The sequence below is a fragment of the Embiotoca jacksoni genome, unplaced genomic scaffold (assembly GCF_022577435.1).
Source record: "Embiotoca jacksoni isolate LCO1_2020_lvr unplaced genomic scaffold, fEmbJac1.0.p SCAF_30, whole genome shotgun sequence".
Lineage (NCBI taxonomy): Eukaryota > Metazoa > Chordata > Actinopteri > Embiotocidae > Embiotoca > Embiotoca jacksoni.
Genome location: NW_027185382.1, coordinates 3,766,936 through 3,792,827, shown reverse-complemented (window position 1 = coordinate 3,792,827; position 25,892 = coordinate 3,766,936). Strand labels below are relative to the sequence as shown.

Below are 25,892 nucleotides of genomic sequence, written 5' to 3'. Positions count from 1 at the left end.
CTCCTATCAGTCATTAACTAGGTCAAGGATTCTTGGTCTGGTTTTAATAAACCTCAGATATAATGCACTTTACACCATTACACTTTTAGTTTACTGATAAGAAAGCAGCATCAGAAAAAGCCAGTCAGAGAAAGAGCCAGGAACTGTATGATTCATTGAAGCGCTGATACACTGTGTAAATCATTGGTCACATTGAACTCTACATGTGGGCACAGAGCAGAGACTCAGCGACATGCAACCTGGTCTGTGTTTGGACTTCGGAGACTAAACTGCACCTAAATTCAGACTAAATGTACTTCAGTTTGAGCCAAAGAGGAGAAAATATGGAGCCTGATCGCCACCTGCTGGCTGCAAGACAAACATCTCAACTGACAGCCTCACAGATGTGATTGTTCGATATTCATATCACAGTCATTTCACGTCTCTTTTTGAACACTTTTGTGAGTGTTTTTGGTCTTTTTGTGTATGTTTAGCCATTCTGAGGCTCTTTGTAGTCTTTTTGCATCTCTTTAAGGTTGTTTTGTGTCTCATGTTGGTCATTTTTGCCTCCATTTGTGGTCATTTTTGTTTAATTTTGCTCATTTTAAGTCCATTTTGAATCTCTTTGTTGCTATCTTGTCTTTTTATGGTTGTTTTGTGTCAAATTTGGATGCTCTACACCATATATGAATTTTTAAGGGATTTTAAGAGGCTGATGAGCTTATGATGCCAAAAGATAAAGCAACTTATCAATATTAATGGTTGAATTAATTTAGCTTGAAGAGACATGATTTCCCTTCAGTAATAAGAAGAGCTAGAGCACCACCTAGTGGATGCGATGAGTCAATGCACGGCAATCATGGTGCAAATTAATAAGCAAAATACTATAAAACCCATAAAAAATAAAAATGTCAAGATAATATGATGAATAAAACTGAACTAAAACAAAGATGTACAAGTCAAGTAGATAATGCATGCGCTTACATATATTAACATAAAATACTTTAGAGCCACTTTCTTTTTGGCTGAAGGAAGGAGTTGAATCCATAATTTATAACATGTTTATCTGACTTTTCCACCAAAAAAAAGCTCTTATTTGTATTAAATATTAAATATTTTACATCCCTCCAGCCCTCAGAAAATGATTTAAAACACATAGACATTATAAACCTCCACCACAGGTATTTAGATCCATTCTATTTTCAACATCACAGACAAAAGTCTAAAATTAGAAGACAAAAACAACCCAACCCTGTGACCTCTGCATTTTATACAGCTTCTCTTGTTTTTAACATGCACCTCATTCTTTAACCCTCGTGTTGTCCTTGGATCAAAATGACCCGCAGCTGTGTTCAACCGAGTTCTATTTTATTTTCACATTTTTTGGGATCATTGGTGACAAGGAGGCTGTGAGGGTTTCTTTAAAGAATGATGATCCCAAAAAATATAAAAATATAGAAATAAAATAGAACTTGATTGAACACAGCTGCGGGTCACTTTGACCCGAGGACAACACGAGGGTTAGGACAAGAGGACCGATAGACTGAAAGGTAAAGACACAACAGCGCAGTGTGGGTGTACAATCACACCGCAGAGCATGTTGACAACAATTTAAGAAACAAATGTACATCACTCCAAAAAATAGCAGCAAAATGTATGTTTTGTAATTTTCTCTTGGTATGAAGCTGCTTGAACAGGAAAACCTGCTGCGTCGACAGACAATAATCATCATGCAGAAGTAGCTCAGCATGTAGTCACACTCAAAAACCACAAACACATTTTCAGTAAAAACACAGGATATGTGAGTGACATAAGCACACCATCTGGCTGTTTTGTGTCGCGCATGGAGCCTCGAAAAAAAACCCACAGAAAGCTGCAGAGGGAAAGATGACACAGTTTGAAACCAACTTGCATATTACTTGGAAAGTCACATCATAATTTACCTTTTAATAACTGCTTACAAATATACATGAAAAAGTTTTTGTAAAAAATGCACATTTAAAAGGCTGCTCTCACAATGAAAACATTACAAATGACATTCTTCTTTGCAGCCGGTCTGGACAGAAGCTATAAATCTGAGGACTTGTCAATGACAAGAAAAGCTGTATGAATGATGGCTGTATTCCCCTTAGGGGAGGTCCAGGTTACTTACTGGGAAACTTCACGCAGCTCAGCCATCATTAATACATCGTGCTTTTCTCTACAATGAAAGTCCAAATTTCTACTGTGAAAAAAAAAAAAATCACATTAAAAACTCTTTGCTGACCTCAAAACTGTGTTGTTGTTTTTTCCAGTTACAGTGAAGCCTTTCTGGAACAATGTAAGTGCAACTATAAAAGACATTATGGGATATGTCATTCCAACATCTGTGCTGGACAGTAGTTTGATAAAAAAATGCGTCACACAAGACAAGATAATGATTAAAAAAAGGTTTGAAGGAGTGGTCTGACATTTGCCCTGTTGTATTTGTGCCACTGTCACTCGTTTCCAACTCATTCAAGTAAAAAAAAAAAAAGAAAAGAACAAAAAGTCAAATTTATACATATGTGTTATATTTATGTGTTATTTGACATATAATTCACTTAAGCATAAAGAAATTGAAATACTACAAAGTGCAAATATAGCACTGTGGAGGAAAGTTTGAAATGAATACTTTAAAGTTTGATTATTATTAGAAATGTCATAGTTGGCGTTATCGTTCAGAAGAGAGGATAATTAAAGAGGAACAGAAGGAATAAAGCACACCGTGTTCACTGTAATGTTTTACACATTAAGCCAGTTCAAGTTTGATCATCATGTTTTCATGTAACATCAGAAAACTGAGAGCTTATAAAGATTTATAGTTTGAGTTCAGTTTTGAACATATTTTACTTTGAATTAAGGATTATAAAAACCTTTTTGAAGTTTGTACAAAGTGATTTTAAGGATTACACTAAGATAAAGAGGAACATGTTCACTGTTGGCTAAATTTAGGTGAATTGTTCATTTTCAGTTGAACAGAAACAAATATATTAAATAAAAAAGGAAAAAACTATGACGACTGCGGACATCTTCTAAAACTCTCACGGTGTCAGATTCTCTGTGTTCGGGGAGTTTTGGTCCTGGGCTGAGGAAGAGGAGGAGGCTGCTCATCATCGATTGGTTTGGGGACCTGAAGGGAAGTGAAAAATTGACTTTTTAAATAAAACACACTGCAGCAATTTACCAGCTGGTGTTTCTTGTCCTGTCAGACCTCATAATCTGGGCCTTTAATCTCCTACCTGTCGGGGGGTGGCCTTCGGGTGGCCGGTCGGGGCTTCGGGAGGTTTGGGATGCCATTTGGTGCGAGTTTGTCGAGGGCCGGTGTGGCCGGCAGGCTGCTGCTGCTGCTTCTGCTGGGGACGATGGTGATGAGGATGATTATCAGGAGGATGATTATGTTGATGATGATGATGGTGATGACGCCGATGCTGTTGTTCCTGTTGGGGATTGGTCCACTCCAAACGAAGCTCGTCCTCATCTGTCAAATAAAATAAGCACAGATAAGGAGAATCACATTTATCTTCACTCACTCCTGTAAGTTTTCATGCACACAGAAATTATTTACCCTTCAGTTGCATGCGCTTTTTCCGTCTGGCGTGGACGCAGCAAACAATGACGATGATAATCAGCATCAGAACGACAGCTGATGAGGAAGAACAATAGTAACAAACTGTGTTTGACGTGTAAAACAGTTACATAATGCATTGTTGTGTAATTCAAGCTGAAATCAGAATTTCAGCATCATACAAATAAAATGATGTGAGGAAATATGTTAACAAGATGTTTGTAGTTTATTCAATCTAATTAAAGATAAGACCACACGTACCTCCACCGCTGCCCACGAATACCCAGATGCTAATTCCAAAGAGTGCTTGAGGGAACTCAAAACCTTTCGAAGGAAACACAAGGAAAAGAAAAGAAACGTAACATATTAAGATATTGGTTTATTAAAATGGCCATTTCAGGGTCAAGAACTTTTGGGAAGTGTAATCAATATGTCTCAATATGTCTTCTCAGAGTTTTGATTAATTGGTTCCAATAAACAACCCGTTTAATATTGAGCAACTCTTATCGAAACCCTTTCAAACCCATGTATTTATACTTCCAATCACATGTGAGGTAAAAGTCTTTGGCTGGACCACATGTGACTGAGGTAACCAGCCCATAATACTCACCAGACTTCACGCAGTTTTGTGTCATAGCGTCACTATTTTCAGAACTGACTGGGTTGGAAACTTTGCAAGTGAAAGAGACGTGTTTAACTTCTTTGATTTCTTTTGACAGAGTCAGCTTGTTGACGTTTCCCACTATTTGACCATCCTGAAGCCATTCGAGTTTGTCATCCTTGCCTTTCTGCTGGGAAATAAAATGATTGATTAGAGTGTTATCGTGAGAAGATGTAGACCTTCAAATACAATAAAAAAATTTAAAAATTTAAAAAAAAAAAAATTGTAATATCCAGCCAATGATTTTGCATTCTTGCAGTGTCAGGTTCATCAAATAATGTATTGCTCAAAAAATGTGAACCACACCATCAGTGGGTGGAGGAAGACAATCAACCTATACTCTGATTTCAGATATAGATTCTTCAAATACATAATTATTGTTCAGTAACTAGGAAAAAACTCTACACTGCTTTGTAAATAAAACATATCAAACATTTGATCTCACCTGAACATTGCAGGTAAATGTGACTTGTGTTTTCAAACACTTCATCGTCATTGTGGGCTTCTGCACACGGTCTGAGGAGAGAAGATTTCATTAGATCATCACAGTGTTGTTATAGTTTTCTCTGAATTACTCCGTACACAGCTGTATGTCTGATCAGGTAAGGCATAAAGAAGGATGCACAGCAAGACATCATGACAAAGCACCAGAAGAGATGTACTTACAACCTCTTGTTACTTACCTAGTACACATACATGCGTGCCACTCAAACCCTTTTTTGATATTCCATCTATTGTGAAAACCTCAGGGATGTAGTTTCCTGTTTGGTTTAGCTGCACATTCATCAGCCTCAGGGATCCATTTGGGTTAATAGGCAAGTTTCCAAAGGCAATCTTATTGTTTTTCCGCATAACTATCATTTCATCGTTGAACTTCCATTTCAAGGTGTCTGTGCCTTCCAGCTGGTAGTTCAGAGGCACAGCAAAGTTTCCGCCTGTTGCGACGTAGTGGCCACAAGCATCTTTGGATCAGACGGAAAGGGAAAGAGTCACTGAGGGAGTCATGTTACGAATTGCACACATATCCTCAAACACAATAAGAAACTGATGAACATGAGAACTTTTTCTTCCCTAAACTATGTGCTAAGCACAGCTCGAGTTACTGCAGTGTATGTACACGTCATCCAACTTCCTGCATGACCCAGTTTCTCCGAGTGACCTTTTCTTTGTTAGAATCTGCATATAAATCTCTGCTAGATGTTCCCTTACAGTTCGACAAATCATTGATCATCAGCTGACTTTTCACGTCAATCAGAATAAAGTTTGCAGTTCTATTCCAGTCCCTTTATGTAGATCAGATGCTGATTACTGCCTGCTTAGGTTTATTTTCATTTTTTTTGGCTGAATTTTCTTTTAATCTGCTAATCTGTGTGTGCACCTTTGACACAATGTGTGCATTAAACCTGCAACTGTTGAAGGTCTATGAAGTGAAACTCGGTGCAGTTTTCCTGCACAGATGATTCCACTTCTTCACCGAGTGCACTGAGGACGGTTGAAGTTGTGTCTGACCACAGCCCACTGACAAACATCGTGCACGGCTAAACCTTCAGCTTCATGCACAATAAAAAACAATCCTCCCACTAATTGATTTGCGGTTGCTGAATAACTTTGCTGAATTTTTCATTTCTTGTGAAGTGAATCGACGGGAAATTAATAGTTAACATGATTCATCGTCTCATGACACGTTCATATTTTCCACTGTTAAACAAAACTAAGCCTTCTTTCTGACACACATTGAAGTCATGAGACATGGCGGGTTGAAGTCTTCATTTCAGTGGGCAATTGCTCTAATACCTCTAAAAAGAAAAAAGAAAACTATGTCTGTGGTGAAATATTTAACCTTGATTAAACATATCCATAGAAATGTGGACTGGTTTGCAAACCATCCTGAAACATCGGTAAACAGTATTAATATGTTCCTTTAAGCACCGTATATGTTCTCTTTCTCTTTGAGACCTTTGTCAAATTTATAAGGTATCTACTACACATTGTGTATTGCAACTGCAAACACTGAGATTGTAAGTTCATTGTTGGTCCATGAGAGAGTCTGAAAACACCTCTGCAGGGAAGAAGAAACGCTTTTTTGTTACGACTCTCACGCAGAGATACGCTTTATAAAAGACTAAATACTTCTTCCATGCTTTATATGATAATGAAACGAGCAGGTTGCAGTTTTGCAATGTTCAGCAAAGGAGTGCTGTAAAGAAGGCCTAACCGAAAACACACACGCGCGCGCACACACACACACACACACACACACACACACACACACACACACACACACACACACACACACACACCTACATCCTGTGAGGGGGTCACATACTGCATTTCACAAGTTTGAATCTTCACAAAGAAAATGTCAAGATAGGAAATTATGCAGCTTATGACACGCAAAAGTAGAAGCAGCTGTATCCCCTTTAAGATTATAAATTGCTCACATTTAGATGTTTAAGCCCATTATCACCTACAATGATTATAGTACTCAATATATTAAATATTGTTTTTATGTAACTATGACTTGAATGTCTTTTTTATCTTGGTATGATGGGCTGCAGCACTTCTTGGTCTGTTTAAGTCCGTTTCTATTAAATAATGACAAAATATTTCAATATTTTGTCATTATATGTTCCAGCAGTGATATTTATAGCCTTCAGTGATGGTTTTGATCATTTTGCTCTATTAATGGACTGGAAAAGAAAGTTCTCGATCATTAGGTCAAGCACCTTTCACCCTCAGTAACCACAGAACAGACCATAATGCCAGGAAGTAACAGGAGAATGTGAGAAGACTTATCTATATATGTTATATCTATATCCCTCATCTTCACTCCTCCACAAAACAGCCTCAACATCAACGATGACATTTAAAAATCACTGTTCATCTGCAACACCTAAACTGCTTCATGCTGTTTATATTTAATCACTTGTAAAAAACATTATTTTTACAGTAATATTATTTTGAAAACGAATAATTTGATGAGGTCATCAGCAGCTTTTAATTTTAAATTACAAACATTTGATTTAAAGACTGAAATGAAAAATATTAAAAGATACTTTTTAAAGCGGGTATAGATAATGGATTGATGGATTACATTTTCTATCAATCTTTTGTATCAACTACAATCAAACGGTCTCCAAAGTGGCATCTTTTGTTCTTTCAAGTTCTTATTTGCTGCATCTGTGTGACATTAATATATGGAATATTCTTGTAATAATTTGTAATTTTTGATGGTTGAAATCTTATATTCTCACTGATGCTGAAGAGCTTTTGTATTGGTTCCGGTTTCTCCTCACTTTACACCAAAGTTACCACATCAGCAGCATGTTTCAGCCACACTAAATGTTCGCAAGAATCACAAACTCAGTAAAGCAGTGGCAGATATAAATGGGGAAGACATGTAGACGAGACAAGTACAGTAAACTACACATTGAAAAAGATGTGATCCATCAATTTCACACTTTCGTTATTCAAAAACAATTTTTGTCAATAGAAATTGTCAAATTTAAAGGAAAGCGTTTCTGCAATTTCTCGCTCACCTCCTTCCGTACTGTATACTTGGCATCAAAGCCAAAAATAAATGGGAGCTTTCTACATTTTTAACATGCTTTTCTGTTTCAAAATCATTTTCCTAATGAAAAACATGGATAAATATAAAACACTATCGCAGGCTTCATACATGTGTAACAAAACGACAGTGCAAACATCTGTGGTTAAAAGCATGATAGAGAGTTCAAATAAAGAATTATTCAGCTGCCAATTGACAGTTTAAACATAATTTTATCTTTTAAGAGACTTGAAAATAAATGTTTGGAACGAGCGTATTTGATTCTGATGAGTTACACTTTACTTAAAATCCCCCAAATATGTTTTCCTATTTCTGACAGCGAAGAATAATTAAATTGTACAGTACCTGTGGAGGTAATGAAGGAGCAGCAGAGCAGAACCAGGGTGATGGCGGCGACAGAAGCCATCTTCATCATGGTCCTCATCATAGTCTGAAAAGAAGAACAACCACATTCCATTGTGAAGGTTATTTCCTGTCAGAACAGTAAGTTCAGTGACTTTCCGGTGTGTGCACGTGTGTGTGTGTGCGTGCGTGTGTGTGTGTGTTCATGCTCTGATGTGTGAATGCTTATGGTTTTGAAAGGAAGTGATCCAAGAGGCCCTATTTATTTTTATTTATCGAGAACAAAGCGAGCAAAGTAAATGTCATATTTAAAAATAGATGTCTAATTGTGTTGCTTCAATAACTGGTCATAAATACAATTTCCAATTTAAAGGGCATTAAAATACAAACAGTATTTACAATATTTTAGACCTCAAAGCATAAATTGTCACCAGTTTGAGACCACTTCTTCTTGCACTGAATAACTTCTGGATCATCCTAAAGACTGACATTATAAACTGACTTTACTTGTTGCGAAATGCGACTGGATTTGTTTCCTTGTTGTTTTCTATACAATTAAAAATAGGGCACCATTTACAGCTCAGAAACCTTTTTAAAAAAGGCTTGTAAAGCCACAAAATGTCAATGCAGAAAGAAAAGTAAATGAAATGAGATAAAATGATTGAAAAAAAACTCCATCATGTGATTTAAAGATGTTAATTTTGAGGGAACAGATACAAAATGTTATTGACAAGCTCAAGAACAAGAGAGAAACGTGAGGGATGTGAGATTATTTGTCCATTATTAGGTGGTGGCAGAGGCTTCTTAGTAGGGGGGGGGGGGGGGGGACTGACTACCCAGAGCCTCAGCAGAGGGGGGCCTTTGAAAAGCTTTGAATGAAAAGTTTGTTTTTGTTTGCAAGTTTTTATTTCAAGTCTAATAAATGAAATAGAATTCGCTTGATAAGTCAGTTGAGAGGCTGATAATATACAAGAAAACAATGGTGAAGGTTCTCTAAGGCTCCTCTCCCCCCTTACAAAAGCCTCAAATGGTTTGGTCCACCTGGCAGGAGCATTCGTCTCTAAAGCAGCTAATGGAGCTGAGTGACGGCTGCTACAGGAAAAGATAAATGTGAGCTGTGATAGTCATGCCAACACATTTTTTTTTTTAAAGAAACATGAGCTTAACTAACACAGTTTAAGAACGGTATAAACTAATATCAGCAACTAGATTAAAAGCAATCAGGCAGGAATCTATTAGAGCACATTTGCATTGTGTAATAAATGAATTCGTATTATAAATTCATCTGCATCAGAGTTATGATGCCATAAGACACAAAATCTATTAAAATGATCCTGTAAAGCTGAACATCAGGAAACAAACATCCAAAGTGTGAAGAGCAGCATGTCCTTCATCATCCTGACGGTGTCACTGACGGTGTCACACAATGTGGCAACTCAAAGCTATTACAAACAATCATTTGTGGAAGTTTTGACTGAGAGGAGCTTATTACTGATTTGAACAGTTCATAGTGACAATAACCACTAAAAAAAAAAAAAGGGGGGGAGGGCAACAGACACTGCTTATGTTTGAGGCCCAAACTTTTGCGCTACACCCCTTTGTGTCTCACCTGGAGTGGGCGACCTGGACACTACTGAGTGGTGGATATGGAAGAAGGCTGCAGCATACAAACCTGACCGGGGTGATCGCTGAAGATGAGGTGGATTTTAACCAATTCCAGGGTTTGAGATGAGCCAAGGAGAAAGTCCAGGACAGCACAGTGGTGACGGGAGTGTTGCCGGCGGTGACGACACCCGGAGAGGTGCTGAGGCACGCTGTGACAGGAGAAGAGGACCCGTCTCATCTGTAGGAGAGCCGCTCAGCAGAGCTCGGCGCGCACTCCTCCGTCGGCCGGCTGAGAAATACAAAAAAAACAAAAATCCCCTGAGGAATTTGGGTGCAAAAATTGAAACTACCAGGCGAGGATTAAGGGTCGGATTTGTACACAAAATACAACACGGGCCACGAAGGGGTGCAGCAGGCTGCAATTGGCTGATTGAGATTCTGGCGAAGTTTGATTAGGTTACTTGAAATGCTCATACTTCTTATTAGAGAAGTGAAACAGGGAAAATTGAGGAAGAATGAAACAGATTGTCTCCCCGCTTCCTCTGTGCAACTTCAGTTACAGAAGAACAATTTAGCTCGACAACAGCATCCATCTGCAGAATACCATTTTTGAATAATCAAACACCTGCAGCGATAAGCTCAAAACTGTGATCTGTAAAAGATGAACCATCTCATCTCTGAGGAACACCACCTTTTACCTCCCAGCAGATACTGAGTAGTGTAAGATTGTAGGTGAACCAGTGCTGACTCCTCGTTCCCAAGATGGTCATGAGCAGTCACGAACAATAATGGAGCAATTGTTTTCGCTGCATCTCAAACTGTTTGAGCACATTCTGACACAGAAGCTGAGTCAACAAAAAAACTGTTAACCACAGACTGTGAGTCAAGATTAGCACATTTTATCGTGAATTTCTTGCCAGTGAAGAATCATCTCGTCATTTCACACTTCAATTTTAACAAAATGTAATTTAAGACTTCAACTAAAGATGACCTAACATCTAGATGTTACCTGTTGAATTAAAAACTCATCTGTAATAATGGATGACTCAATATAAACAGTTTGATAAAAAGAGTAGAAACTGAGCACTGGAAACTCTCCTCTCGTGGTTTTCACATCCCACAACAGCATTATTGCCCTTCGGTTTCATTTCTAATACATTGAACTGGTTCCTTCATGTCCTGTGGGTATGAGTTTACATACATGTCACTATGGAGACAATTTCCTGTCAAAACAACAAAACATAACATGTTTTAAAAATGCCCTATGATCCACTAAAAAATAACACAGAGGCAGACCACTGGCGTTTGAATGGACTGGTAGCACGACCTGCTGTTGTGGAGGGAGGATCATTCAGGTCATTTGTGAGGAAATCTTCAGCACATTAACATGGAAAGATTATTGAAAAGTTCAGAGGTATTTTTGTTCCGTGTTTGTTTCTAAAAGATGATGCATTAGAAATATGCTAATAGAACATTTCGTATTTGTACGCTTGTTGAGGGTGTTTCGTATTTGCAAACAAAATGTTCATTACTGAATTCTTGGACATTTCTAAAACATGTTTTGGATTATTTTGTTATTATTTGTCAGGAAATTTGCAGAATATGCATCTGCTGCAGTAGTGTGTCAACAACACAAACAACAAAAACTTGGTTTGATACTCTGACAGTACCTGCAGTTGTCCACAGGGTGGCACTATTATATCACATGTGCATGGAGTTTAAAAAGCTGCTCCAGCGAGCTCTGATCACACTAGAATTTCTACAGTGCTGTATTTATGTTTATTTTTGTGCTTAATGTTCTTAATAAAAATGAAATCATTTTTGTTTCAATCTAAATATCAGTAACTACAAGACCCACTTTCATGCAATACAGACTTTTATTTATATTATTATGATTTAGCATCTTGTATTTAAAAATACAAAAACAGTCTTGGTTATGAGGATCCTATCGAATATTAAAGGTGGTTTTGGTTACTAATTATTATCAAGATTAAAATGTTTACCTGTTTAGTTATTGTTTTCAATCAGCAGTATCACACAAAAGCATTACAAAGTCATATTTTGTGAGATAGAGAATTCAGAATTCATAAAGACAATCTCTGGTGAGTGCATTGTGCTTCTATAATGGCTGAATATTCATAGAAAAATGGGAGAATATGAACGAATTTAAATATATTACCTTAAAATCAGGGCCACACAATGAATGATTGTCAGGATGAATATTGTTCATTCAATGGTAGATGATCTAGAAATAGAAATAATGTAGTTATATGAAGCTACAGACTGACAATGTAAAACGTGATTTATCTCTTCTTCACATGATGACAGGTAAAAAGGAGAAACAGGTAGTTTCGGGTCTGGATGTGGTCGTGTGATGGAGGAAGTTCATGGCAGCAGGAGGACGAGTTGACTGTGTTCCAGCGAGGGACACAGATGACCCTCTTCTGTTAAATGGGCCTTTATAAATAGAGCAGCTATTTTTCCACTGCTCCGGTCCAACTTGTCCGTGCATCGGATGAAGACACCACACAAACCCTTTAGATATCCCAGCATCCAATCACAACCCTCTGTGTTGACCTTAACAGCCAATCAGAACCCTTCAGATGACTTCATCATCGCATCAGAATGCTCGAAACAACTGCAGCCAATTAGAAATTTCACCAGGACTGCGTCAAATCAAATGGTTGTCACTCTCAGATCAGCTGTGATGAGCAGGGACTGTCCTTCAGCTCGAGAGCGTTTCGACTGCAGGCAGATCCTGAAGTCCTGGATGTTCTGTTCTGCAAAGGACATGTCCTTTCACCTGATACTGTCTCAACTCATCCGAGATCACGTAACAAGCCTCCATCGTGTTCTTCAAATTAAAAAAACAACCTTTTTGGTTGCATGGGAGGTTGGAGGACCTGTAATATTTACTGCAATGAAAACCTGCAGATGTTTATTGATCACTGACCTTCTAAGTGCTCAACCGGTGTTGACATGTCTTTGTGATGATGCTGTCTTGAATTGCATGAAGCTTTTCTGTCAATCTGGGGGCAAAGACAGTCCAAAAAACCCTGCAAAACAAAACTCATGTTTTGTTTTTGTTGTTCAAGCTGATCAAAAATCACATCAAGAAAAAAAACACATTTAAACTTTCCTTTTTACAGCGTGGGTTTGATGTGAGATTATTTTTGGCAGTGGTTATAAAATGCATCTCCTGATAATAAAATCACATTGCAAATATCAAAGCAGCCTCAAGATCACAGCAGTTTTTAAACCTCCATCACATCTGGAGTGTGAGGTGCTACAGTGCTGGGAAACATTGGCAAAGATTAAAGAGTCCGTCCACATGATTGCCTAAATTGTCCTGCAGAGCTAAATCAACATGAGTCCATGCTCCAACAGGAGCCTGTTGTTCTCCTGAAGCTGCCTTTGTGAAGACAGCATCTGTTTATAGACTGAATGTGACGACACAATATCGTATCGATGGAAAGAATGCCCGCTGTGCTCTAATGATGGCCAGTGATAACAACATTTAGTTATGCATTTGGTAGCCGGCACTATCTGCAGTATCCTCCTGTAATCCCTCTCAGGACTTCACAGCAGGAGCAAAATTACTGATCACTGACACAGTTTACTCAGATTGACTCTTATCATTGGTCCAATAGAGAAAACTAGGAGCAGACACTATATCTTCTTACCTTTTTTTTTTTAATTGCCTTGTATCTGAATGGTGCTGTCTAAATAAACTTGCTTTGTGAAACTGGTGTTGTTGTCAAAATGTTGGACTGCTCTGTGAAAACGCAGATGAATTAAAGGCTGAGAGAAGAGGAGGAAGATGGAGGAAAAAGAGCGACAAAATAGAGTGAACAGATATTTATAGGCTGCAAAGAGTAGTAACAGAAACGTTAACAACGGTGATGATGTCAGCTCCGGAGCAGCTCCCATTGGGGGTCTCTTTCTACGACAAATCGTGTTGCTGGGGTTTGCTCTCTGTATCCTTTAGGGAGCATCCACTGCAGGACTCGCTATCAGAATACGTCCAATGTGATTTTAATAAAGAGTAACATTGGTTAGTGTATTAGCATATGAAAAAACTACAGCTCCCATGAATGTATGCTGCGTGTCAGTGCCTGCAATGCATCACTATAATTGGTTTACAACAAGAAAGCCATCCTTCCAAGATTTTAGCTGTAATCTAAGAAAACAGGGACATCATTCTGTTCATTTTGTTTATCCACTGCCGGACATAGTTTGCCGCTCACAGCATTGTTGTCCTTCTCTGCATCAGAATCCTAAAGTCAGTATTTCCTACAAAACTAAAATTGACACGTGTAGCAGCTGCAGCTCTGATAGGAGTAAATATCAGGTGGTCAGCCTTGGTTGATTTCTATTTACAGAGGAATGACAAGTGTTTCCAAAAATCCAGTGCACTGGCTTTGTGTTATTTTTAGAGGCCTGAGTGTCCCGGGGCCTTCTGAATTTGAATGATTGTTGCCGGGTATCTCTGGGGAACGCCGTCCTTCGGAGGCGCTGGATTTGAGCGATTACGTTGGAGATGTGACAAAGAACGACATTCGTCAGGTGCTGTGGATTTGTGTGGTTTTATTTCAGGAGATTTGGCATCTTTCAGTTTTGTTGTGGTTTTATTGAAGACGCCCGGATTGGGTGCGCTGGATTAGTGTTACAACAGCAGCCTGCTGTGGTTACTTCAGGCTATTGTGGTACATCAATAGACTTGGCTAAAGGCCATATGAGTCCCTTTCAGTTCAACATCAGCTGCGCTGGATTTGAAATGACTGCAGGATGCCAACTATTGTGACTGCTGGATTTGTGGCGTTTCCATTTTAGAAGGTTGGGTGTGTTTGATTTATTTTTGTTGGGTAGATGAGGTGTGCTGGTTTAGCGGGTTATTTCAGGAGAGGTGACAGGTGGATACTTCAGATTTGGTCTTGCATTTTTGATAGTAGATCAGAATGACAGATGATGGCTGCTCTGGATTTGAAGTGTTTATTTTAGTAAAGTGGGAGCGTGAGATTAATTTTATACTGGCAGCACCCGCAGCTAGGTTGGTGCTCAGTAACCGGGGAGCCCTCCTTTGTTTTTCTGTGGGACTTTTGATCCATGAGCAGGAAACTCCTTATCGCCTTGTAAGCAGAGCACAGCAGCAGCCGCACAGCTGGGAAGGATTCAATGTTTTGCTTAAGGATGCCTCAGCAGGCTGGATGCAAATTTAGGAGATTAAGTCTGGATGTCTCCAGGATGTACAGTAAGATTTCTCCAACCAGGCTGCACTCTGAAAAGGTTCTATTAAGGATTTAACTGGAAAAAACCCGGAGTTTCCTATTAAAACACATTTGAATGAATCCGACTGTAAAACATGAAGTCTGCAAGTTTTAATTTAGAATTACAGGATAAAAGTCAGAGCTAGAATGTAGGTTAGTACAAGTAAAGGAGACATACATGTTGTTGACTGACTCAGGAGTACAAACAGATAGTGAAAGAAAAAGAAGCAGTGTTCTTGTAATCACATAGGGTTCGGTGCGTTAGCGTGCATACTGATGCAGACATCTCTGTCTAAAATATGAGATGATGTTCTTTTTTGTAACCCGGCTCAGTGGTGGATTAATGATTCATTTGAACAGAGCTAAAACCTCTACTTGGTTTTCCTTTTAGGCTCTCAGGGTTGACTGAGTTGTATTGATTATCCACATTGACTGTAAATGTTCAATAAAACCTGGCCAACATTACCCCCAGGCACCTTTAACCCACCGGAGTTCCTAAATTATTATCATTATTATTATTTTTACATCTAATCTTTGTGAAATTCTACTGAGACAGACTTTAATGTCATTAGAGCGAGTTTCAGAGGAGAACTGTTGTGTGTCGGGTTGGTGCTGAGCTTCAAAAGCCCATTATCAAATAAACCCTGTTCTTAGACTGAGGCCTCTGGGGGAAAGCTAGTTGTAGGCTTCGCCACATAGCTGGCTATATCTGGAGAACAGAGAGGGAGCGAAAGAAAGAGGGAGAAGGAGAGAGAATGTACGTAAAGCTGCCAACAGCAGCAGTAAGTCTTCCAGAGTAAACACAGCTGATGGGGTAAACCCTCCCTCTACCCATCTTTATCCTAAAAAAAACCTCTCTTTCTCATCTATCTATCTATCTATCTATCTATCTATCTATCTATCTATCTATCTTAAAAGCGATCAACAATATTAACAGAATGAGAATCAACAGAATGAGAAAGAAAAACATCAGAAAATGAAGAGTTCCGTATTCAATTGAATAAGAAAAGAGCAAAACATTTTAAATGGATTCTGTCGATTATTATTTTCCTTTTTCACTTTTACTCAAAATATGAACAACTGTGTTTTACATCCTGTGGTGACTCAATATCCTTGACTATATTTGTCTTGTGCATGGCTGGCAGCACACCTATCTTTCTACATGCATATTTTCTACTGTGCACAATGAAAGGTAAAACAATCTGTTGTTTCTCTTCAGAACTTCAGCAACATTTAGGGATTTTATAGCATTTTATAGACGCGTACTCTGAATATCTGAGGGTGTGCAGACTGAGCACTCAGAGGGAACAGCGAATGCATCTTCTACACACAAACGCACAGTAACAAGAAAGATTTCAAGCACTGTAAAAGCTCAACGAGTGTCTCCTCGGAGGCATCTGCTTCCTGCAAACCAAACGCTTTGATCCAAGAGTGGGCTGAAAATATGAAGATCTTTCTGTGGGTGGTGCCGAGACCTCTCGGGGTCGTTAAAGCTACTTGGTAGCATAATTTCCTGACAAAATTTTTTTAAGATTACAACATATATTCTGTGACATCTTGTGGTGAATCCCAAGTACAAAAGGTTCATCCTTGACATGAATCTATTCAGCAAATGTCGGCTTTAAAGTGCTACATGAGGAGAGGTCACATGGTCCCTCAGTAATAAAGACTTTTCCTCTGCAGTGTGCAAACATCCGTTTCAAGTTTCACCGGATGTGGCCAATGCTACTTTTACTTTCTGTACTCACCTCTTTAACCACTAAAAGACACAACGCAGCAGCATTATCTGTTTTCTCTGGCCTGCTGTGGTTTTTCTATATCAGTCCAGTCGCTTCCCTCCCTCTGCATCTTCCTCTCTTTCTCGTCTTAGGTCAGAGCCGTCCGGTATTTCACCATGTAAGGATGCAGAGCCGAACCACCCCGGGGACAGAAAAGAAAAAAGAAAAGAGAAAACTGTTTTCTTGGCAGAACCATTTTTATAATTATTGTTCATCGGGAAATAAAGGCTGCGTGTTCATGAAGATGAGGAAGAAAACAATCATCATAAAAATGTCCATCAGACATACTCAGACACTAATATTACATCTTATTTATAATAACTACTTGAGAAACACTTAACATAACAGGACAGGAGTAGTTATATTGCCAACGTGTTTTCTGAAGGTCTTGCTCAAGTGCAACTCAGTGCTGTTACCAACTTTCACTTTTTCCTGGCATCAATTTAACGATCAGTCACATTAACCTTTAGACCCATCTCTGCACAGTCAAATCCAACCCGGGGAGCCTGTTGCTGTATCATGCATCATTTGACAGTTCTGACCTGCCAGAATTATTAAAAGAGTAAAAACTCAAAAGCTGTCCAACTATGAGTTGCAGTCTTGAATGAATCAATACAAACTTGGCGTTTTCATTTCACATTCTTACAGTTGGTTTTATGAAGATCTTTCATGGAGACATAAAATTACATCAGTGCTTCATTTAAAAAAGACCACCTTGAGCTCTGCAGGAGCCAAAGTTAAATCTGTTAAACCCTTTTTACTCCCTGACCTAAAAGTTAGCAATCTGTAGCAACTTTAAGACTGTAAACATACTGAGCATTTAAAAAGGCCATCTGCACTGCTGTCTGCTTTCCCATAAAACTAATAGAAATCTTTAACATTATTTTGGACGACTACCATTACAAAACATTCAAAATTAACAACATGGGTTGTCATTTCCCTCAAAAACCTCTGCTTGGTTGAACGCTTGGAGGAACTTCATTTGTAAACTCTGACTTTCTGTAATAAGTCCATTTCTTTCTCACTCTAATGATCTTTTTTTTACAAGTTAACATTTACCAGACTGTCTTTTTGAGCTCATCATCAATGAAAGTCGTCATTTGTGGCTGGCAGACAGATTTTCTTGATGGTTCAGACATCGGGAGATGAAATTAATCTCCTCTATGACAGCGGGACGCATCAAAGGAGCCTCCAGAAACTCCTGCAGGTTCAACAGGACAAACCAAACACTTCTAGGACTGACTTTCTGACAGACTGTAAACAGAACATCCTTTTTAGAGTTGTATGTATATTTTATTCTCCTCCTTCATTATTTTAATTTCCACGACACAAATGTTCTTGAAACAGTGGAGCTGTCTCCCAACGGGAAGATCAAAGTTTCATCCTATCGTCGGAAAAATACAGTTGTCATGAAAGACTGTGATATAAGTATCTGCTTCCCCGTGTACTGGGATTGTTTGAAGAGTGTATCCACAGTAGAGCAGAGAGTTCAATAACAACAAAGCAGACTTCCCGGTATGTGACTGACAGCCTGTTTACATGCAGATTCTCCATATAAGGCAGATGCAATCATTTCTGGGCCCTGACAGAGGGGTTATTTTTACTTTTTCCGGACTTTCTTCTGAACTCCTTGTCTCTTTTAATTTCACCAAACTGGAGGATGCTGTCCAGGTCTTCTCACACACAGGTACACACACAGAGATTAAAATATGAATTAATCTATATTCTAAATGATATTAGCTAGCAATATTTGGTGTCAGAAATGTTATTGTGATGCAATTCCTTCTTTGATATTACTAGGGTGTCCAACAAAATGTATACAAAAAAGGCCATTTGGGAAATTGTTTTGTCATTGCCGCTTCAACAATATCAGGATCCCACAGGATCAATTCTCAGGCTCTTTACCGGTGTGGTCATGGCCAAACTGTATATTTAGAGGCGCCATCAGCTGTTCACAGGCACTGCCAGGCCACTGAAGACAATAAGAGTCATGATATTTGATCGTAGGCCAAATTGTAAGGCATCTCTGTAATGTGAGGCCTCCCCAGCTCACCTGTCATGAAGGTATTAAACAAAAGGTGAATATGATCCATTCATTACAATGAGCATCTAAGTGAACTGAGCTTTTTGACACTTTAGTGGTACTTGTGTATCACATACAAACCTGCTTTATAACAACAACAACTCAATGCATCCCTCATTTAGCAGATCATCCATATTTTAAGAAAACATTTTATCTGCTAGAGCAGGATGCTTATTATTGCCATGACTGTCTGTTTCTTAATTAGACCGGATATCCACCCAATCTATCCTTTTAGATTGTTCTCATGATGATTGGATGTAATCTCTGCTGTCTGAAAAATGTCTATCCTGTCTCTGGACAATGATATTAGATCTTTTTTTATAGACTAACCATCTAAAAGCCAAGAATAAACTTTGTTGGACCAGACATATACAAAATATAAAGTATTATTTGTAAATGTGATATTAACAGGCTTCAAAAATGTTCTTCAACTTGTCACGCTGACACCTTGTCACCTGAGCGCGTTATTCAAAGTGCATTTAGACCTTTTATTACTTGTGTTTACCGCTTTCACAAATCAACACTATCAGGTTTTGGGACTCAAACCCAAATTCCTAAAGAGAAAACCAGAACTGTGCTCATTAATGGACATAAATAATCCACCAGACCTGATAAAAACGTGGTATCCTCACTCTCCTACAGTCTCTGCTGGGATGTCCTGCCTCCCTCTCGCTCACTCCGTCTCTCTCACATCGTGTTTCCAGCCTTGGAGAGCGCTGCATATCTGACATTTCTCTCTCAAACTCCAACCAGCTCTGTCCTCGTCTGAAAGGTAAGAACCAGCATCCTCTGCAGACCGAGCTGCTCTTTGATTTAATTTGATTTCAGCGTATAAAAGCTGATGGAGAGATAATAACTGAAGACATTTACTGTAATAAATTAGATAAGTATCATTTCTTGTATTCAATGACTGTGAAGCAGCTTTCTTATTAACACAAGTCTGTTACTTTTAGTTTGGAAGTTGGATGGGCACTCAGCGTGATTGCAGAAAGTTACGCAGCCACAGTGAGACTTCACTTACTCCGAGGGTACAAGCAGGATCTGTTTTATGTTAAGATACTGAGGAGCACTGCATGAATCACAGCTTCTTATAAAAAAGTCATTGTTCCCATATAGTAATAAACACAGACTCTGAACAGAGGAGGAGGAGGAGGAGGAGGATGGAGGGGAATAAACCTCCCAGGGGGATAAACACTCATCCGGACTCCTTACATTTTGAAGCACATGATTTAATTTCAGAGCACTGAGTCAAATCAGTCTGATCTAAACTCTGATTTCATAGTTTAAGATTACAGTCGTCTGGTCCAATTGGTGTCTTTCCTCTAAGATATAACACGTGATACCGCTTTGCGTCATAGAACTACTTGTATAATTGGTGAAATAGGAATCTAAACTGGTGTTAGTAGAATATCATTTTGCAGTAAAAGGTCAGAGTTTTTGCATCCTGTGATGATCATTAGATGCTTTTCCATCCTGACAAAAGAGTCCTGTGGAGGCGCAGTAGAGATGGACGTAGTAATACATGAAAAACAAAGCATGCAACTGTTGCTCAAATTTAATAGTGTGTGAACTCGCCGGTGCTCTGAGTGAAGAATCCTTTTGAAGCAGTCAACAGTTTTACTGCATTATTTAATTTTACAACGTTAATATGGCGTTTCCGAACCCGACAAAGATACTATAAACCGATATTTATTGATAAACAGACATATTTAGACAGATTAGTAACTTAGAGATCAGTTTTACAACTGTCATACAGTTTCTGTGCCAAATCGTATAAAGAATATAGCGTATTTATTTATTTTTTTATCTGCTTTTCGGTAGTTGTAAATGAATAATAACAAATTCAAAGACATTTATTTTCGGTGTGAAGCGCTGGCTCTCAACAGCTGTTATCAAAGGCTGTGTGGCACTGACCGTGCCCCAATTAGAATAACAGGTCAGCGTCAACAAGCCCATGTTTCTGTCTAACCTACATTTTACTACTTCATAGCTGTCAATCATTTCCTAAGAGGACTTGTCAGAGTTACTGCAGATAATTTGTTTATTGAAAGAAAGCTATTGATTATGATTTAATTCTAACAACAGGGACACTTTAAAATCACTTGGTTAGGAACTATTTCAGTCTTTACTTTACAGATGGAACTTTGTTTGATTTCTAATCACACTTCAACAAGTCACACACCTCTGTGCGTCACACTGAGGCCTTTGGCAACAACAACTAACAACAGCTGATTGTTTATTAAAAGGACGACACGGTCCTCTCAATAGAGCAATTCACTAATTTGTACTTTAACGGTGATTATCATGTAAAAATACAATATGTAGGGATACTAAAAACAGAGAAATAAGCTTGTAATCCTTCAGATTTAATAAGTGTTTAAATCCTACACAGTGGTTTATGCTGTCCTTCACCCAGGGTGTGATCTCTGAGAGTTTATAGAGCGTGTACCTTAGTTTTAACCTTAATAAAGTGATTCATGTTAACAGCTACTGCGCTAACAAGGAAGTTAAATTTGAACTGACTCAGTTGCTGCCACTCATCCCTTTGCTCGTACTTTATATGAAGATCTCAACTCAGATTTAGCAGTCATTGTTTGTCTCTGACAGAACAACAGCTGTGTCTGAGAGCTTCTGAGCGGTCTAGAGAAGAGAAGCATGTGTTGACAAAGAAACTGTTTGTAGAAGAAGCCACTCGATTGCAGAAGTTAAAGTTGTCAGGACTTGTGTCGCAGATTTATAATTGTCACCAGGCGGGGGAAAACCTTGGCATGTTTACTGTCAACATTTCATTTTTGCACTCATATTTCTGCTGTGAAATAAGGATTACTTGCACACTACAGAAAAGAAGGACTGTCTGTCTTTGAGCATGACGTGACTGTCAGTCAGCGCATAATGATGTGTACAGAAGAGCGGAGGATGATGTGGAGCAGCAGTCGCTTACATGCTGTCAGTCACTGACTGAAGAGGCCCACACACACACACACACACACACACACACACACACACACACACACACACACACACACACACACACACACCTCAGAGGTCAAACTAATAGCTGGACAAGAGTGTTGACATTAAAAAGGAAGGAAGGAGAAAGATAAGATGAAATGGACGGCTTATGTATGAATGATTCGGGGGAACAGAGCTGGTCATGGGCCTCACAAAATGCCAGCAATTATGGATATTTATTGCTTTCGGTCCATCATTTGACACTGGGCAGAGGTTTTTCTTCATCTTACACAGATGAGTGGAGAAGATTCACAGCATTGTAAAACAAAAACAACTCAAAACTGTCTCTTAATATTAAGACATATTTTTAAGAAATCATTTTAAACGTTTAAAGATACTTTTTGGCAACTTGCAACCAAACGACCCACCTGCTGCTCGTGTCAGTGATGTCATGGAAACCATGATAAGGAACAACATCTGCACTGGAGATCACATGACCTTCATGGTTGAGGTCTGCCGTCCTGTCTGCAGTCAGGTGCCCCTCCTGTTTAATGCAAAGATTTAAAATGCAAGAAAATTAAACATAGGTCAGTTTAAGAGTCACATTTTTATGAACTTCCAGACAGATGGATTTAAGAATCGTCTTCCCAGAAACCTTTATAACATCACTTTCTGCTTTACAGTCCTGATTCAGACCACACTACATCTGTAAATGCGGGTAATTCGAGGTGAGCCTATTTCAAACGACATCATATTTTACTGTAGGTGAAGAGAAGCCGTGAAAGTTTTGAGGGCTCAGAAATCAAACCCCTGAGACCCCCTGCTGTCAGAGCCACTTGACACTCCACCTCAGTCAGACGTTTGAGGTCTCTTGAAGCAGACTGGGGCTCCTGCAGAGTAAACGACTTATCCCATCGGGTACGAGAAAGTGTGTGTGTGTGTGTGTGTGTGTGTAAAGGTGTTAACATGTCAAGTGATGATGGCTGACTAGGAGGCAGATTAAGGGTGGGAGAAACAAAAGTGAAACGTTAAAAATAGATGTGTTGAGAGATGCGTAGAAGGTATCAAACGGCTGACATGACTGCTGTTATCTTCCATTATGCCAACAAACAAGGCTTGAAAAATGTCATTGGGTTATAAAGTGTGGTTTAAACATCATAATCAGACAAAACAGACACCTTTCTTGAACGCCATCGTCAGGACAAACTTCTAACTTCGTACACAGGACATCTAACTCCCGGATTACCACCTAAACACCGACATCTCCTGTAACAAAGCTCCAGGAATCCAAGGCTGTTTGTGTTTGACCCTTTTGTATCATCGGTCGCTCGCATGACTTTTAATCTTGTTAAAAATAGAAAATAACTTGGCAGAGCTGATGTACAAGTGGTAAGATTTTCACTGTTTGCACTAATGCAGAAGCACGGCAACCTTGTCAAAGTGACTTTGATCGCAGGAAAAGTCCCAGATCAGATGACAAAAGGGATTTAACCAAGTGTGGAGAGCCTGCAGCTGCACCGTGAAGCTCTTTTATCATATCCTGCAAACACACACACTTCTTCATCTGCTTCATCAGCTCACCAGGCAATTATGAGAGAAAAAGCAAATTATAAAAAAAAAGTGAGACTATAAAAGATTTCGTCAATTGAAAAATGTTTCCACAAATGAAAGCTAAAGTTAGATAAGAAACTTCAAAGTTAGCTCCACATTGATCAAAACGTTGCATCACGTCCATTTTCTCTCTGCAATCATCCTCTTCAGCGACAGCTACCCACGTTGTGCTCATGACATGTGTGTTGCTGCCACTTCTGCTGGAGTCTATCTTAACACATCATCAGACCTCAGCTGGCGCCTCCGAGCGTCTCTCTTATCATCACACCGTGTACTGCGATACAGAAAGGTCGCATATATCTCAGCCAGGAGACGGCACCCGCAGGAGGAGGGTGCTGGTGGGCTTTTTAAAGTGTGAGGTTAAAGTGAGGATGAGCTGAACTGTGAAATATGTCTTACGAGTATTATATTTCCCCCCCCTCTCATTTTGCCACTAGAAGAGAAGCTCAGTCCAGCTCTTCTTCGTCCAACCAGCCTGAGCGGCTCGACTGAACTCTCTTAACTCCTGATCCAGCCGATCAAGATCTAACCGCCGTCTCCATGGAGCGTGTTCAGCACATGACCAAGTCGGCCATCCGCCGAGCGTCTCAGATCGAGGTCAATCCACAGGCCAAGAGGAACCTGCAGGAGCTCTTCGTCAACTTCACCCTCATCCTCATCTGCCTGCTCCTCATTTACATCATCGTCCTGCTGAGCAGCTGAGAGCAGCCGAGCCGTGTGCAGAGAGAGTTTGGCAGCGTGGACGAAGGGTTTCACCGATACAGATCCAATAATATCAGCCTAACCCTGTTTACCAGCAGCCATGAGGAAGGATCGTGGAGGTTAATGTGACTCCATGTGAAAACAATCATGGCCAAACTCTCTCAGCAGAGCTCAAGGGTGATGTTTCTATTAGAGCAGTTCAGGGATCAGCCTCTCTCTCTCTCTCTCTCTCACAAGGGAATGATCAAAAGTGACCTGACTTCAACAGTGTAAACTTTTCAGACATGTAACATCTGCATTAAAACCCTGCGTACAATACAAAGACACACTGCATAATGATGTCTCTCCTGCAAAAGCAATATTAAGTGCAATGTGTGTGATACTGAAATATTAATACATCAGTGTGTTTTGGCTTCCATTTCCCATGAGCCCTCTTGCTTCCTGCAGCCCCCACCACCAGAAAGATAAATATGCTAGAAATGATTTTTTTTTTCCATGAGTCGTTTTTACGTCTTTTCTTGGTCTGCCGCTGCCAGAAGCCACAGACAGACAGACAGACCGCAGGAGAACACGGATGCTTCAAGAAACTTCGATGCAGCTGACTTTGTGGTTACAAGAGTCGAGAAAGACAAAAATGTGATGGGCTGGGCTACCTGTTGATTAAGAAAACCGCTTTATTTCACTGAACTGAATATGTAAGCGACTGTATACCTAAATATTTTGTGCAAGAAAACATCAAGTTAAAGGCTTCGTTTAATAATCAGCATGAATTTCTGTATTGATTGATACGTTTTAATTGGGAAAAATTTGCAACCTTTTTGGAAAAATCGGATTCTGGCACCGCCTAGTGGCTGCATCACAAAAGACGGGACAAATATCACCCAAATTAATATTAACGACACCGCCTTTTATTAACTAATTAAGGGATTTAGAAACCTCTACTTCGACCCATCTGGCATCAAAAGACGATTGATTTTCACTGTTTGAACTAATTACTGTTAAGTAAAGTTGATGGCTGCCATGTGGAGGATGTCGGTCATTTCATTCAGCGTGTTTCTCGACTTATTTTTGTTTAATATATATATAAACATGACACTTAATATGATGCTTAGAATGATTTCTAAGTGGTGTAGACCTTTAAAAAAAATATGTGCGATCTAGACTGTTTCCATTCAGCCTTATAATTAAATATGCATGGTGTGATTTTACATTATGGCAATTTCTGTTTAAGCCTATTTAAGTTCTGTGTCTGTTTGTTAATTATGGCACAAGCACAGGAAAGAAATATGACATTATAAAAACACATCATTGCTTTTGAGAAGACTATTTTAACATCTTAGCAGCCAAACAACTTGTCATGTGCTGCACATTTAAATGCAAAGAACTTTGTTTACTATGACTGAACATGTACAAAAAAAAATTACAAAAAATAAAAATGAGATCCACATGCAGGTTAAGGATTTACCTGTCTTTTCATGTTCGTGTCAATGACTGTGCCACCTGATTTTTAAACTGTCAAACACCAAATAAACTGCATGTCAATACATTTAACAACCTATTTTAGGTGCTTCCTCTTTTTCTGCCTGCATTTTAAGATTTGGAAAATATGGATTTAGATGTTCAAGTGCAGGTTATTATCAAGAGGCATATTTTTGTTTTGTTAGATGGAGAGCAAAACGTAGTACATTTTCACTGAGTGGACACGGACATCAAATAAATGCTCATGTTACTCTCTCAGCGGGATGTGTAAACAAGCAC

General features: G+C 39.1%; 2 protein-coding genes across 2 annotated transcripts in view; one reads left to right on the top strand and one right to left on the bottom strand.

Annotated features, from left to right (window-relative positions):
• Nucleotides 1–1,887: 1,887 nt before the first annotated feature.
• Nucleotides 1,888–25,892, bottom strand: part of LOC138207173 (T-cell surface antigen CD2-like) — a 28,758-nt gene continuing 4,753 nt past the window's right edge. The window contains exons 2-14 of the mRNA XM_069164224.1: nt 22,250–22,365; nt 16,757–16,873; nt 12,695–12,797; nt 11,921–11,986; nt 9,809–10,030; nt 8,140–8,224; nt 4,910–5,188; nt 4,672–4,742; nt 4,176–4,356; nt 3,827–3,889; nt 3,566–3,643; nt 3,240–3,478; nt 1,888–3,130 (exon numbers count right to left, since the gene is read on the bottom strand). Of these exons, the coding sequence (XP_069020325.1) occupies nt 3,050–3,130; nt 3,240–3,478; nt 3,566–3,643; nt 3,827–3,889; nt 4,176–4,356; nt 4,672–4,742; nt 4,910–5,188; nt 8,140–8,224; nt 9,809–9,979 (1,248 nt within the window). The 5' untranslated portion in view covers nt 9,980–10,030; nt 11,921–11,986; nt 12,695–12,797; nt 16,757–16,873; nt 22,250–22,365 and the 3' untranslated portion in view covers nt 1,888–3,049. The remainder of the gene's footprint in view (nt 3,131–3,239; nt 3,479–3,565; nt 3,644–3,826; nt 3,890–4,175; nt 4,357–4,671; nt 4,743–4,909; nt 5,189–8,139; nt 8,225–9,808; nt 10,031–11,920; nt 11,987–12,694; nt 12,798–16,756; nt 16,874–22,249; nt 22,366–25,892) is intronic.
• On the top strand, nt 19,360–25,863 carry LOC138207174 (cardiac phospholamban). Its single transcript, XM_069164225.1, has 2 exons — nt 19,360–19,641; nt 23,870–25,863. The coding sequence occupies exon 2, from the start codon at nt 23,973–23,975 to the stop codon at nt 24,132–24,134; it is 162 nt and encodes a 53-aa protein (XP_069020326.1). The 5' UTR covers nt 19,360–19,641; nt 23,870–23,972; the 3' UTR covers nt 24,135–25,863.

What these genes read in the sequence shown, in the direction of transcription:
- LOC138207174 (XM_069164225.1), top strand. Translation starts at nt 23,973, where the DNA reads ATGGAGCGTGTTCAGCACATGACCAAGTCGGCCATCCGCCGAGCGTCT.